Genomic DNA, 14,597 nt, shown 5'->3' with positions numbered 1-14,597 from the left:
ACCTCCCCAACACCACCCATAAAATCCATTCCCTACACAGCCCGGACCAAGTGTAAATCCCAACCCCAATACAAACACCAACCAAAGGAGGAACTTCCTAGAAAGAAAACCTGTGGAGGTCTAAAGACAAGGGGGAGGCAAAGGCAGATATAGGCGAGAGGGAGAAGACGGGCCCAACCGCGAATGATGAAGGAGATGACTTTAGCAAGAGATAGATATTAGCTGAGGAGGCAACTATATTTCTAAGAATCATTCAATAAAGTGAATTCAAAGTGATTGAGAAATTGAACAAGACTCCAGCCAGCATCTCTATATTAGGGTTGCTCATGAACTCCGAACCTCATCGGGCGTTGTTGGTCAAAATTTTGAATGAAGCCCATGTAACGTAAGACATATCAGTGGAGGGCTTCGGGGGAATAGTCAACAACATCACTGTCAACAATTACCTGACTTTTGCCGATAAGGAGATGCCAGTTGAAGGCAGGGGACACAACAAGGCTTTGCACCTGTCCGTCAAATGCATGGATCACATAATGGCCAAAGTACTCATTAACAATGGCTCTTCCCTCAATGTCATGCCCAAAACTACATTGGATAAGCTGCCATCAGACGCATCGCATATGAGGCCAAGCTCCATGGTGGTAAGGGCTTTTGATGGTAGTCGGCATCATGTGAAAGGAGAGATCGATCTCCCAATTCAAATTGGGCCACACACGTGCCAGATAACTTTCCAAGTAATGGATATAAACCCCGCCTATAGTTGTCTACAAGGTTGGCCTTGGATCCATTCTGTTGGGGTGGTCCCATCAACGTGGCACTAGAGACTGAAGTTTGTGGTGGAAGGACAACTGGTTATAGTGTCAGGTGAAGAAGATATACTAGTGAGTTGTCCATCCTCTACACCCTATGTGGAGGCACTAGAAATTGTGAACAATGCTTATGTGGAGGCTCCTCCGGTGCAACCACATTTATCTAGTGCCTCTTTGATGGTGGCCCGACTCATGTTAAGGGATGGGTATGAGCCTGGAATGGGATTAGGCCAGAATGGTGATGGCCCGGTAATCTTGGTGAAGTTCGTTGAAAACCATGGAAGGTTTGGTTTGGGTTACGAGCCTACACATACCGGCAAGAGAAGGGTCACCTTAGAAAGGAAAGAAAGAAGCCTAGCCCATTTACAAGAGTGGGGATCATAGATGGAGAGGGTCCCTATCTGCCACATTAGCAAGAGCTTTGTCAGCGCGGGGTGGATGCATGAGAATCAGGTTGTTGTGCTACACGAAGAAACCAACCAAGAGCAGCCAAGTTGGGTGCAGTCGTACTCCCCGGGTTTCAAATTAAAGTTTTGGCGGATCATGGAGCGACCAGAGATTTCGGTGTCAAATCCAATGTAATCCAGTAGTTCGAACCCTATTGCTAGGCCTAGGCTTTAGGGTCTGCTTCTTTTATTGGGCATACCTTTTCTTTAAATGTTCCCACAATTATAAATATACAACCCTTTTTTATTGATATGGTCCCTCTTACACTTTCGTCCATTTAATTTTTTTGCATATTTATTTTCGTTGCGATTAAATGATTTGACGCAGATCCAAGAATGAGTCCTGTGAAAGTAGTGATACCGAGGACCCGGATGTTGACTTTGAGCAACTAGTAAATCAAGCCGAGGAGGAAGAAAATGAGGATTGGGGACTTCCCCCGGATTTAAGGAGAATGGTGGAGCAAGAAGAAAGGGAGGTAAAGCCGCACCGAGAAGAGACAGAGGTAGTGAATTTAGGCATTGGTGAAGAAAAAAAAGAGGTCAAGGTCGGCACTTGTATGTTCATGAATGTCCAAGATAAGTTAGTGACTCTATTGCGAGACTACCAAGACATCTTTGCTTGGTCTTACCAGGATATGTGATGTGTCATTATATTCTCCTATTTCTTAACCCTTTTTGTCACCAATTTAATTACTGATTTACTCATATTGTTAAATTTATTATTCAGTCTTATCAATTGGGCCCACTTGACTAATTTGGTGTTTTTAATTCAATTTCAGGATAATTATAAGCAATTGGGCTGAGCCAGATTGAACTTGAAGAGATAAAACAATTTTATTAGATTTCGTCTAATTTCATTTTATTGCATTCAGTTTTTTATTTAGTATTTTTATTTTCATTTTAGGCCAAAATAATGTAATCAGGCCCAGTGACTTTGAGTGACCCTTATAAATAGCAACCTTGGGATTCGTGTAAAAGGATTTTGCTATTCTATTATTCAAGAGTTTTAGGGTTTTACGTTTTGAGCTTGATATTAATGTTCACGTGAATGCATTTTTCCATTTTTTCTGCTTTTAATTGCAATTTCGTTTCTGTTCCTTCTTTTGCCTTTAGTTTCATTTTTGTTTTCTGCCTTTAGCTTCATTTATGTTTTCTGCTTTTGTTGAACTTACAGAAGACTAAATTTCTAGTGTTGTTTCTCTCTGAGGATGAAGAGTAACTCTCTTTGAGGTTCTGTTTTTAATGTTGCTCTCCTATCGGTTTTCCCTTCACTAATTAACCCACATGCGCTCTATTAATTTGTGCACGCTTCGTGTTCGATTAATTGCCTCTGTGCTTAAATTACGTTCGTGCTTAATGAACAAGGGGTTAATTGGTGTATGTGTTGCTTAATCACATATTGACAAACCTAAATTGATTTTCGCTTAGTAAATTAAATTAGGGTTGGATTAAGTGGTTAACTGCCAGGGGTGAAATCCTCATAACCTAGGATAAGAGAATGGCTTCTGAATCAGAGGAAACAACACGTTTTTAATACTATTAATTTCATATTCCAATCTTCTTGTTCTTAAATTCACAAACAAACACCCCCCCAACTGTTACTATTATAACGAAGCATATTATGAACATTTGGTCAGTCATTACTCGTTGGGAAATGACCTAGGATCACTTCCTAGTTACTGCATTTTAATGTTTATTTGATTCGGGTACGGCCTCGATCAATATGTCTGGTTTGAGCTCAAAAATCGTGCAGCACAAGCTACCTCTGAATCCTGAGTGCTCCTTGGTAAAACAAAAATTGAGGAGAATGAAATTTGAGATGTCCCTAAAGATAAAGGAGGAAGTGAAGAAGCAATTCGACACCGATTTCTTGGCTGTTTTTCGGTACCCAGAATGGGTCGCCAATATCATGCCGGTCTCGAAAAAGGGTGGGAAGGTGCGAATGTGCGTGGACTATCGGGATCTAAACCGAGCCAGTCCAAAGGATAACTTTCCTTTACTGCACATCGATGTTCTCATAGATAACATGACTAGTTTTGCCCTATTCTCTTTCATGGATGGGTTTTTGAGTTACAATTAGATAAAGATGGCACCGGAGGATATGGAAAGGACAACCTTCATCACTCTATGGGGAACCTTCTGCTACAAGGTGATGTCATTTGCGCTGAAGAACGCTGGGGCAAGATACCAGTGGGCCATGGTGGTGCTATTCCATGACATGATGCATAAAGAGATCGAGGTCTACGTGAATGACATGATCGCCAAATCAAGGACGGAGGAGGAACACCTAGTCAATTTATGGAAGTTGTTTGGGCGACTGCGTACATACAAGTTAAAGCTGAATCCCGCAAAGTGTATGATCAGGGTAAAATCCAGAAAATTGCCCGGCTTTATCGTTAGCCAGAAGGGAATAGAGGTGGATCCAGACAAGGTAAAAGCAATACTCGAGATGCCTGAGCCACGTACCGAGAAGTAGGTTCGAGGTTTCTTGGGAAGGTTGAACTAAATAGCGAGATTCGTATCACAACTAATTGCCACTTGTGAGCCTTTTTTCAAATTGTTGCGTAAAAATCAGCCTGTTCAATGGGACAATGATTGTCAAGTGGCATTTGAAAGGATTAAACGATGTTTGATGAATCCTTCTGTGCTTGTGCCACCGGTGCCCGGAAGACCTCTTATCCTATATATAATAGTATTATATGAGTCGATGGGGTGTGTGCTGGGATAGCATGATGAATTTGGAAAAAGGGAACGGGCCATCTACTACTTGAGCAAGAAGTTCACTGCATGCAAGATGAACTACTTGTTGCTAGACAGGACGTGTTGTGCCTTGGCATGTGCAACTCACCGTTTGGGGCTGCATATGCTAAGTTACACTACTTGGTTGGTGTCCAAAATGGATCCCATCAAGTACATCTTCGAAAAGGCCGCTCTCACTAGGAGGATAGCTCGGTGGCAGGTTCTGTTGTCAGAATTCGACATTGTCTACACCACTCAAAAGGCGATAAAGGGGAGCACCTTGGTAGATTATATAGCTCAACAACCCATAAGCGATTATCAGCCTATGCATCCAGAATTTCCTGATGAGGATATTATGGCCTTGTTTGAAGAAGAGGTTGAAGAAGAGGACAGGGATAAATGGGTTGTGTGGTTTGACAGGGCGTCTAATGCACTAGGCCATGGGATTGGGGTAGTATTGGTTTCCCTGGACAAGCAATATATACCTTTCATGGCTAGGTTGTGTTTTGACTGCACAAACAATATAGCAGAGTATGAGGCATGCACCCTTGGGATCCGAGCAGTGATCGACTTTAGGGTCAAGTTACTCAAGGTATACGAGGACTCAGCATTGGTAATTCATTAGTTGAAAGGTGAATGGGAGATCAGAGACCACAAATTGGTGCCTTACCAAACTTACATCAAGAAATTGATGGAACTCTTTGATGACATATCATTTCATCACATTCTCAGAGAAGAAAACCATATGGTCAACACCCTTACTACTCTATTGTCCATGTTCAAAGTGAGCCCTCATGGAGATTTGCCATACATTGAATTTAGATGTCGTGTTGAGCCTGCACATTGTTGTTTGATAGAAGAGGAGGAGGATGGTAAACCTTGGTACTTCAATATCAAACTATACATTAACGATAAGGAGTACTCACTTAAGGCCTCTGATAACGACAAGAGGACATTACGGAGGTTGGTAGCCAGTTTCCTCCTAAGTGGGAATGTCTTGTACAAAAGAAACCATGACATGGTGTTGCTTCGATGTGTGGATGCAAAAGAGGCCGAACAAATGCTAGTGGAGGTGCATGAGGGGTCCTTTGGTACACATGCCAATGGACATGCCATGGCCCAAAAGATTCTGAGGGTGGGGTATTACTGGCTCACCATGGAGAACAATTGTCGCATTCATGTGAGGAAATGCCATAAATGCCAGACCTTCGCTGATAATGTTAATGCTCCACCTGCACCATTGAACATATTGGCAGCACTGTGGCCATTCTCAATGTAGGGCATAGACGTGATTGGGGCCATCGAACCGAAGGCTTCAAACGGGCATCGCTTCATTTTAGTCGCCATTGATTAAGGGCCGACTATTACTGGCTCACCTTGGAAAGCGACTATTGCATCCATGTGAGAAAATGCCACAAGTGCCAGGAATTCGCTGACAATGTCAACGCTCCGCCCATGCCCTTGAACATTTTAGCGGCGCCATGGCCCTTCTCTATGTGGGGAATAGATGTAATTGGAGCCATTGAGCCCAGGGCTTCGAATGGACATCGCTTCATCTTGGTTGCGATCAACTACTTCACCAAATGGGTTGAAGCTGCTTCATACTCCAGCGTGACAAGAAGCATAGTGGTTAGATTCATCAAAAAGGAGATAATTTGCCGATATGGGTTGCCCCGGAAAATTATCACGGACAATGCCACCAACCTGAATAACAAGATAATGAAGGAAATGTGTGAGGATTTCAAGATCCAACACCATAATTCCACGCCTTACAGGCCCAAGATGAATGGGGCAGTTGAGGCAGCCAATAAGAACATCATTCAGAAGATGATTGTGTCATACAAGGATTGGCACGAGATGCTCCCTTTCGCGTTGCATGGTTACCGAACCTCAGTGCGCACATCAACTGGGGCAACTCCATTTTCATTGGTGTACGGGATGGAGGTCGTACTGCCGTTTGAAGTAGAGGTTCCTTCTTTAAGGATTCCGGCAGAATCCGGGTTGAAAGAGTCGGAGTGGGACTAAGCACGCTTCGATCAGCTCAATCTCATAGAAGGCAAGAGATTAGCAGCTATGAGCCATGAGCGTGTGTATCAAAGACAGGTGAAGAATGCTTTTGACAAGAAGGTACGCCCACGCAAGTTCAACGAAGGGGATCTTGTCTTGAAGAATGTATCCCAGGCCCTAAAAGACAATAGGGGAAAGTGGGCTCCAAACTATGAAGGACCGTTCGTCGTGAAGAAAGCATTCTTAGGAGGAGCACTGGTGCTTGCCAGCATGGACGATGAAGAGTTTCCTTCACCCGTGAACGCCGATATCGTCAAACAATATTATGCTTAGCACTTGGGGAAACTAGGGGAATCAATACATGATTGTACTCTGAGGCTCCTTGAAGTTTTCCAGTCCTTTGTAAACTTTGATCGCAACATCTAATAAACATCGGATTGATAGCTCGCATTTCAAACCCTTGTGTTGTGTCTATTATTGCTTCAGAATGCATACTCTCAATCTATAGGGGTGCCACAAGTGTTTAAGTAAAATTAAACCTAATAAACATTCGTTTAAATTATTGCACTTGAGCTGCCTAATCATGAGCATGCATGCATATGCATTTTTGTCATCCTGTGAGTCGGAGGATAAGCAGGGATTTGGTCGATACCACGCCATATTCAAAGCAAAGGTAAGTGGTAGCATAGTCATATTTTACTGCGTAGTGCCATTTCCTGCTTTCAAAGACTTAGGGGCAGGTACGAGCAGGTGCTAGGCTCGTGATCAACAGATCATCATCCGGCGTCCAGCTAAAGACGTTAAAGAAGCGCTACTAGGAGGCATCCTGGTACCTTTTAAATTTCTGCTTGTTTTTTCTATTCATTCATCTATTTTTCTTAAAGTCATAGTTGAATTAGCTCGCCTGGGCGAGCACCCTCTGCACGAAAATGGTTGAAAAGGGGGGAGGGTGAATTTTTCTTCACCCAAACATCTTCCCCCTGATTTTCAAAAACAAAAAGCTCACGGGAACTACGAAAACAACAGCCCCCAAGCTTCCATTGTTGAGTTTTCTAGCTTTCCATTGATGTATTTTGGTGCTCCCAAATTGTATGTATTTGCTTGAATTCGAGAACCAATTCATCCTTGAATTTGTACTTGATTCGTGGGATTGAGGGGCTGAAGGGGATGGCCTTAGGCCTATGGTGCATTCTGAAGCATTTGGGCATGACACATTGCCCTCATTTCCGACTTTTTCATGCCTAAAGGTGCGCCCACCAAGTGTTCGGTTAAATGCCTTAATGGCATTTTAACACAATTCTATGTTTTTTGCTTATGGAAATGACTTGGACTTGAGTGGCTGCCATTGATGAATTTAGGGACAGCCCGTAGAGACTAGGATAATTTCCCCAAATATACTTTAGGCCTAGGAACCCAAGCTTGCGTTTTGGGTGCTAGAAAGCACGAAAATGAGAGCATATTAGGTGAAGCTCCCCCTTTAGGCCAGCATTTGGTAGGGGCTGCACCATGATGGTTTCGTTGCGCCTAAATGATGTGAAGCACTTGTTGAACACTTGTTGTGTATGTGTATATAGAATAGGTAGCCATGTGTTTTGCCAATATGCATGTGTATTGAAAATGGCACGAAAATGCCTCCCTAAATGGCAACATGTGGCATGAAATGGTTTGGCAAAGTGTGAATGCGTAGTGAAATTTTTTTTTCTACCTTTCCCATGAATGTGTAATATGAAATTGTTTTTCAAATAAAAGCAAATATGTGTATAGCATGAGATGGACTCTCAAGTGGTATATATATGAATAAAATGTGAATGAAATAGCAAAAAAATGCCACCCAAGATGTACGTAAATTTAGGTAGCAAAAATACTTGAATATGCATATGCGTAATTTAGGTAGCAAAAATATTTGAATATGCGTGTATGTACATTTAGGTAGCAGAAATACCTTGAATATGTGTGTATGTAATTTTTGGTAGAAAAATACCTTGAATATGCATGTATCTAATTTTTGGTAGCAAAAATACCTTGAATATGCATGTATGTAACTTTAGGTAGCAAAAATGCATGAAGTTTAGGTAGCCAAAATACCTTGAGTATGCATGTATGTAAATTTAGCAAAAATACTTTGAATATGCATATATGTGAATGTAGGTAGCAAAAATACTTTGAATGCGCCTGTATGTTGGTATAGGTAGAAAAATATCTTGCACGCGTCTATGTTCATAAATGTATCTCCTCAAGGAAGTGTGTGTAAATATATGTGCATCCCAGAAAAACATGTGCATCGATGTATAAGTTTGCTCTAAATTTACATTGATATTTGTATTTCGTTGGAGGGAGTTGTAAGCCGTTTTTGCTTGATTTTGCTTTAAAATGGCATTTCCTTGTGAACTAACTTTACAAATATGTCTTCGCAGGAGATGGCCCCGAGAAAGCTTCCCGCGAAGAGGTCCAGGAAGGACACCACCGGAGAGGGCTCCAGCGCTGCCCCACAAGCCAAGATGGACTTTGATCGGCACCGATTCCAGAGCGCCGAGCATTAGTAATGTTTTTGAGACCATCAAGGGATGGTCATTCCTCCAAGAAAGGCGGGTCCAACTGAGGGACGATGAGTTCCCTGACTTTCAGGAGGAGATAGCTCGTAGGTGCTAGGCATCACTTGTGACACCCATGGCTAAATTCGATCCGGAGATAGTCATGGAATTCTACGCTAATGCCTGGCCTACAGAGGAGGGGGTCCATGATATGCGCTCCTGGGTGAGGGGCCAGTGGATTCCTTTCGACGTAGATGCCCTCAATCAGTTCCTGGGGGACCCACTGATCTTGGCAAAGGGCCAGCAGTGTGAGTACAACCAAAGGAGGAGACAGGTCTCTGGCTTTGATGAGAAGGCCATTGCCCAGCTGTTATGCATGCCAGGGTAAGATTTCGCTCGGACTGCTGCAGGGAGACGGGTGCAGATCATGCACACCAGCATGACCACCCTTACACAGATATGGATGACGTTGCTACTTAGCAACATTCTGCCCAACGACCACAACTTTGGCCTTCCCCTGCCAAAGTGTCAGTTGGTTTATATCATTCTAACGCAGGTGAGTGTGCACGTGGCTCAGCTGATTTCTGACATCATTTATTAGTTTGTAGGTGTTTCACCCACGAGACACCCTATGGACCCGGATAAGTCCAACAGAGCCCTGGGATTCCTTGCTCTGATCATGGGCCTCTGCCAGTTCTACAGAGTGCTCGTCGCCCCCAGCAAGGTCATTCAGCTGCCTATTACCAGACCTTCATCGAGAAGTATTGCACCCTCAAGCAGGCGTAGGGCGAGGCACCACAGCAGCCCGGAGACGACCAGCCACAGGCAGCCGATGTGGCCGTCTACTTGTTTTGTCGAAGACACGATGTCTATCGACCGAGACTACTTTAGTCTCTCCTTTTCGTCAACCAGAGGCAAGCGAGCCCGTTAACACGCAGAGACCGATGTGGTTGTCTGCTCGTTTTGTTGGAGACTCAATGTCTATCGACCGAGACTACTCTAGTCTCTACCCTTCATCAACCAGAAGCAAGCAAGCCCATTAACACGCAGAGACCGATGTTGCCATCTACTCATTTTGTCGAAGACGCAATGTCTATCGACCGAGACTACTTTAGTCTCTCCTTTTCGTCATCCAGAGACAATCAAGTCCAATGACACGTAGAGACCAACATGGTCATCTACTCTTTTCCTCGAAGACTCAACGTCTATCAACCGAGACTACTTTAGTCTCCATTTTTGCTATCCAAAGACAATCAAGTCTGATAGCGCACAGAGTCGAATATGGACATCTACCCCTTTTCGTCAAAGACTCAAAATCTATCAACCGAGGCTACTTTAGTCTCCATTTTCGCTATCCAGAGACAATCAATTCCGATAATGCGTAGAGACGAATATGGTCATCTGCCCCCTTTGGTCGAAGACTCGATGTCTTTCGACCAAGACCGTTATAGTCCCCTTATCATCCAAAGACAAGCAGGTCCAATGGTATGCGGGGACGATGATGGTCATCCACTTCTAATTGTTTGTTGAGATTGTTGCAGTTCCCTTTGCTATCCAGAGACTATCAAGTCCGATGGCATGTAGAGACAAACATAGTCGTCTACTTCCCTTGTCGAGAGACTCAATGTCTATTGAACAAAGCTACAAAAGTCTCCTCTACTATCCTGAGACGAGCGAGTCCGATAGCATGCAGAGACCATCACGATTATCCATTTTTGTCGCTTTCAAGGCACCAAGGCTTTTGCTGATGCACCTGATGTCTTTTATGCTCTTTCTTTTGACAAGTTTCACTGATTGAGCAAATCGTCGGTCAGGAGGAAATTCAGCTCGAACGAAATTAGTGTCTTATCTTTACTTCCCTTTTATCTCCAATAAAAGGTAAGTAAAGAGGGGCAACTGTCATACCCTAATTTCGTTCGAGGACAATTTTTTGTCGACATGCAAATTTTTTCCAATCACATTGAGCTGCTTAAAGCCAATTTCCGAGTGATCCATAAGGTTTCGTGATGTTTCAGATGGAAATAAGCCAAAAAAAACTCAAAATAAGCCAATTCTTTGTGCATGTCCTTCATGCTTTACATGCCTCATGACACCTAAACACACTTAGTGGAGAATCCTGGACTTGATCTTGGATTAGTGGGCTGAACCATATCTGAAATTTACAAATCATAATTAGTGAAATTTTGGCTCCAAAATTTGGCTCCACAAATTCAATTTCAAATTCCAGTGAAATTTGAATAGAAATTCAAATTTCCCTCCAATTTTGTGTGACACTTAAGCTATAAATAAAGGCTATTTGTGTGCATTTTTGCAACTTTGATCATTTGAAAATTAAACTTCAGATTTCAAAGCTCTTTTAGAGTGCAAAATTTCGTGCTCTTCTCTTCCTCTCCCTTCATTCATCTCCTTCTTCCTCCAAGCTCTTATCCATGGCCTCCTATGGTGGTGAGCTTCTTCTAGACTCATCTACTCCTTGAAGTGGCATCTCCTCTCCCTCTTCCCACTCCATTTCGCTGCCATTCATCTTCCAAGAAGCAAAGGAATCCATTGATGAAGAAGATCTTAGGTCTACAAGCTCCAATGGAGCTTACATCATATAAATACTCAAGAGCTCCTCATTTGTAAGAACTTATGTGTAATTGATCGAGGCCGTACCCAAATCAAATAAACATTAAAAATGCGGTATCTAGGAAGTGATCCTAGGTCGTCTCCCAACGAGCAATGGTCAACCAACATTCATAATAGATAGTGATAAAACAGTAACGAATTGGGGGGTGTTTGTTTTTGTAATTTAAATAGCAAGCAAATTTTAATTAGAAAATAACAGAATTAAGACATGTTGTTTCCCCTTGATTCACAAGCAAGTCTCTTATCCTAGGTTACGAGGATTTATCCCTAACTAGTTCACCCACTTAATCCAACCCTAAATTAAATTACTAAGCGAAAATTAACATAAGGCTGTCATTATGTGATTAAGCAACACATACACCAATTAATCATGAACAAAACTGATCATTAAGCATGAACGTAAATTAAGCGCAGAGACAACTAATCAAGCACTAAGCATGCATGGATTAATAGCAACAAATACATAGTAATTGGTGAAGAGGAAAAACTGATCAGTATTCAATAGTAATAACAAAACCTCAAAGAGAGCTGTGTTTGATCCTCAAGAGAAAACAACGTTGGAGACTTAGCCTTCGATTAATCAGCAGAAAACAAAATTGTAGATTGAAGCAGAAACGAAATTGCAGAAAACAAATTTTATTCTACGTGAACAGTGTGCATGAACAGTAATAAAAACTAGAATTGCCAAAATCCTAGAATTATTCTCCTGTTCAAAAAAAACCTTAAACTAAAACTTTGGTGCTGTTATATAGGTCCTCAGCCCCAAAGCTTACAAATCTAAATTAAGTCCAAGCTCATAAACGAAATAAAATAAAATCTGGACAAGATAAGCTAAGATTGGATGAAATAAAATCTGGACGAAATAAAATCTAGATGGAATAAAATCTGGATAAGATAAGATTTGATAAAATAAAATTGTCTGTTCTCTTCAAGTCCAAGCCCAATTCCGGATTCAAATCCAATTTCTTATAATTCTCCTGAAATTAAATTAAAAACACAAAATTAGTCAAGTAGGCCCAAATGATAAAACTGCATAATTAATTTGACAATTAAGGCTAATCAGTAATTAAAATGGTGACAAAAACGATTAAGAAATAGGAGAAAATAATGACACATCAGTAATTGAAATTAAGCTTGTGCTTAGAGAGAGCTTTAGCCTCTTCTTTGGATTTTGACTGAAAACCAAATTGATTTTTTATCAAGGAAGCTATTCCTTTATGGCGAATCCTCCTTCGGCTTATCGATTCTATGCATATCGTGGTGTCACTCTGTTCACCTTTTTCATGTTCTCCATCTTTTTTGTTTTTCTGTTCTTTTGGTCTTAGAAGGTCATCAATGGTGTTCTTGAATTTGCATTCGGAATGATCCGAACCAAGCGTTCATGGCTTGGACTACATCACTCAATGTAACCTCACCTTCTCACAAAAGGAAATAGAACCACTAGTTCCTTACTCTCTATCCAGTCCTCTTCACTCTAGCCACCGCATCGCATGCACAGTCCTAATACCATGTACAAACAAACAAACAAACAACAATGATAGACGAGGCTCAAGCCTACATACCACTCTCAAGGAACCAATTATGGCCCCTTAAGCGGTAGAACCACTTTTCACACAAACAATTGGACATCATAACAACTATAATTATAGCCATCTAAACAAACCAAGGGTTGGACACCCCCCGAACCCAAACCACAAAGCATACAAATAAAATGACAATATACAAATATATATAACAAGATACAAATTCGCATACAACAAATATAATTGTCGGAGTTCTCAGTCTACCTGTCTTATCATTCAACAACAATAATAATAATAATAATAACATATAGGCATTTCAGAAAATGTATCAGCAGAAAATCATCACAATTTTATAGCATGCATCAGTCATTAGAATTTGCAATTTATCTCAGCAATCATGTAACAATTAAATAAAAAATTCCAAAAATAAATAATTTTAAGATAACTTTATCCAGATGCGCGATTTTCGATATCAAGTTGTGTACTATCTAAAATCACTCTGTTGCTCGGTTATACAAAGTTCTAGTCCTAACTTATTCCCAGTGCTCTTGGTGTTGTGGGAATCGGTTTTTCACAAATCTTATATGCTACCCTACATTTTCACACCTAATAAACTTATTTTTGAGGTCAAAACTTTAATAAAAACAATTCATACTATCGTATCACTCAGTCCAATTTTGTGACATATTTTCATTCTACAAAAGGTTCTTATACTTGTTTAATTCGTAACTTTTGATAGAAAAATCTGATTTAAGTGAAATTTACGGAAAACCCTATGTTTTGACAAGCTCATTTGACAGATGAATGACCATTTGGTTGGCCATGTTCAATGTGCCACTCTATGCCTCAATTGGGTAGTTTTTCTGCAAAACTACCAAAAATGAAAGGGATAGGATTTTTCAAAAATGGTTATTTTTGCTTTTTATCAAAATTAGTAAATTTTATCTTCATCACCTTGATTATTGCACTAATCTCCCTAGGAAGATGTGTACCCAGAGTGAACCTCACATGGAGAATACTTTCACAAAGAGTTATATTACATTGTCGCTCAGTGCGCAATGCAATTTCACTACAGATGGAATTTCCGTTCAGGCGGTTTTTAAAATTTTGCCAACTAACTAAATAAATATAACTAACATGAAACTTGTATAATTAATATTCTACATAGAATAAATTAAATCACACTAGTATATAATTAAATTACACAATGCATAATTTCCAATGTCTAGTCCTTAAGAGTGCAATTTTACATGTGTAGAAAAATAAATTAGGAAGGAAATTCCTAGGTATTACAAGGATAGGTGAAGGGATACGGTGCATCTCTAGTGACTTCATTGCAGTCAAATGTCAAATGAAAAGAGAGGATCAAGTAGGTTTTGCAGCCAAGGAAGAGGCGAGATTGATGAATTAAATGCCTTCATTGAGAAATTGGAGCTCAATGATATTCCTTTGATTGGGAGGAAATTCACATGGTTTAGAGCCAGAGGGTAGGCTATGAACAGACTAGATGGGATATTGGTATCCGTAGATTTGATAAATACTTGGCCAAATTGAAATCAGTATGTCCTTGAAAGGTCTATCTCGGACCATTGTCTAGTCATTCTCAAATACAGTCTTCAAAATTAGGGACCTAGGCCGTTAAAAGTGTTTAATCATTGGCTTAGGAATCCGACTTCTTAAAGTTTTTAAGTAGAAGTATAACTCATTTGATGTTCAGGGTTTGGGAGCTTATGTTCTCAAAGAAAAACTAAAAATGCTGAAAAAAGAAATTAAAAGATGGAGTATAGAGAGGTACGAGGACTACAAGTTTGTTGAAAAAAAAGGTGGTGGGGAAGATTAATGATCTAGATCTAAAGAAAGAGTTGGGATGACTATCTATAGAAGAGGTGTGTGCAAGAGAAGATATGATTAAGG

The 14,597-nt window shown here is 40.8% G+C and overlaps 1 protein-coding gene across 1 annotated transcript; it reads left to right on the top strand.

The window, feature by feature from the left end:
• The first annotated feature begins 4,151 nt into the window (after positions 1-4,151).
• LOC114411188 lies at positions 4,152-4,619 on the top strand. Its single transcript, XM_028374941.1, has one exon. It carries the CDS (start codon positions 4,152-4,154, stop codon positions 4,617-4,619), a length of 468 nt encoding a protein of 155 aa, XP_028230742.1.
• Positions 4,620-14,597: the final 9,978 nt, after the last annotated feature.

Source organism: Glycine soja, chromosome 5 (genome assembly GCF_004193775.1).
Source record: "Glycine soja cultivar W05 chromosome 5, ASM419377v2, whole genome shotgun sequence".
Classification (NCBI taxonomy): Eukaryota; Viridiplantae; Streptophyta; class Magnoliopsida; order Fabales; family Fabaceae; genus Glycine; species Glycine soja.
The sequence above is the reverse complement of the archived record's forward strand: the minus strand, read 5'-3'. Positions and strand labels throughout refer to the sequence as shown.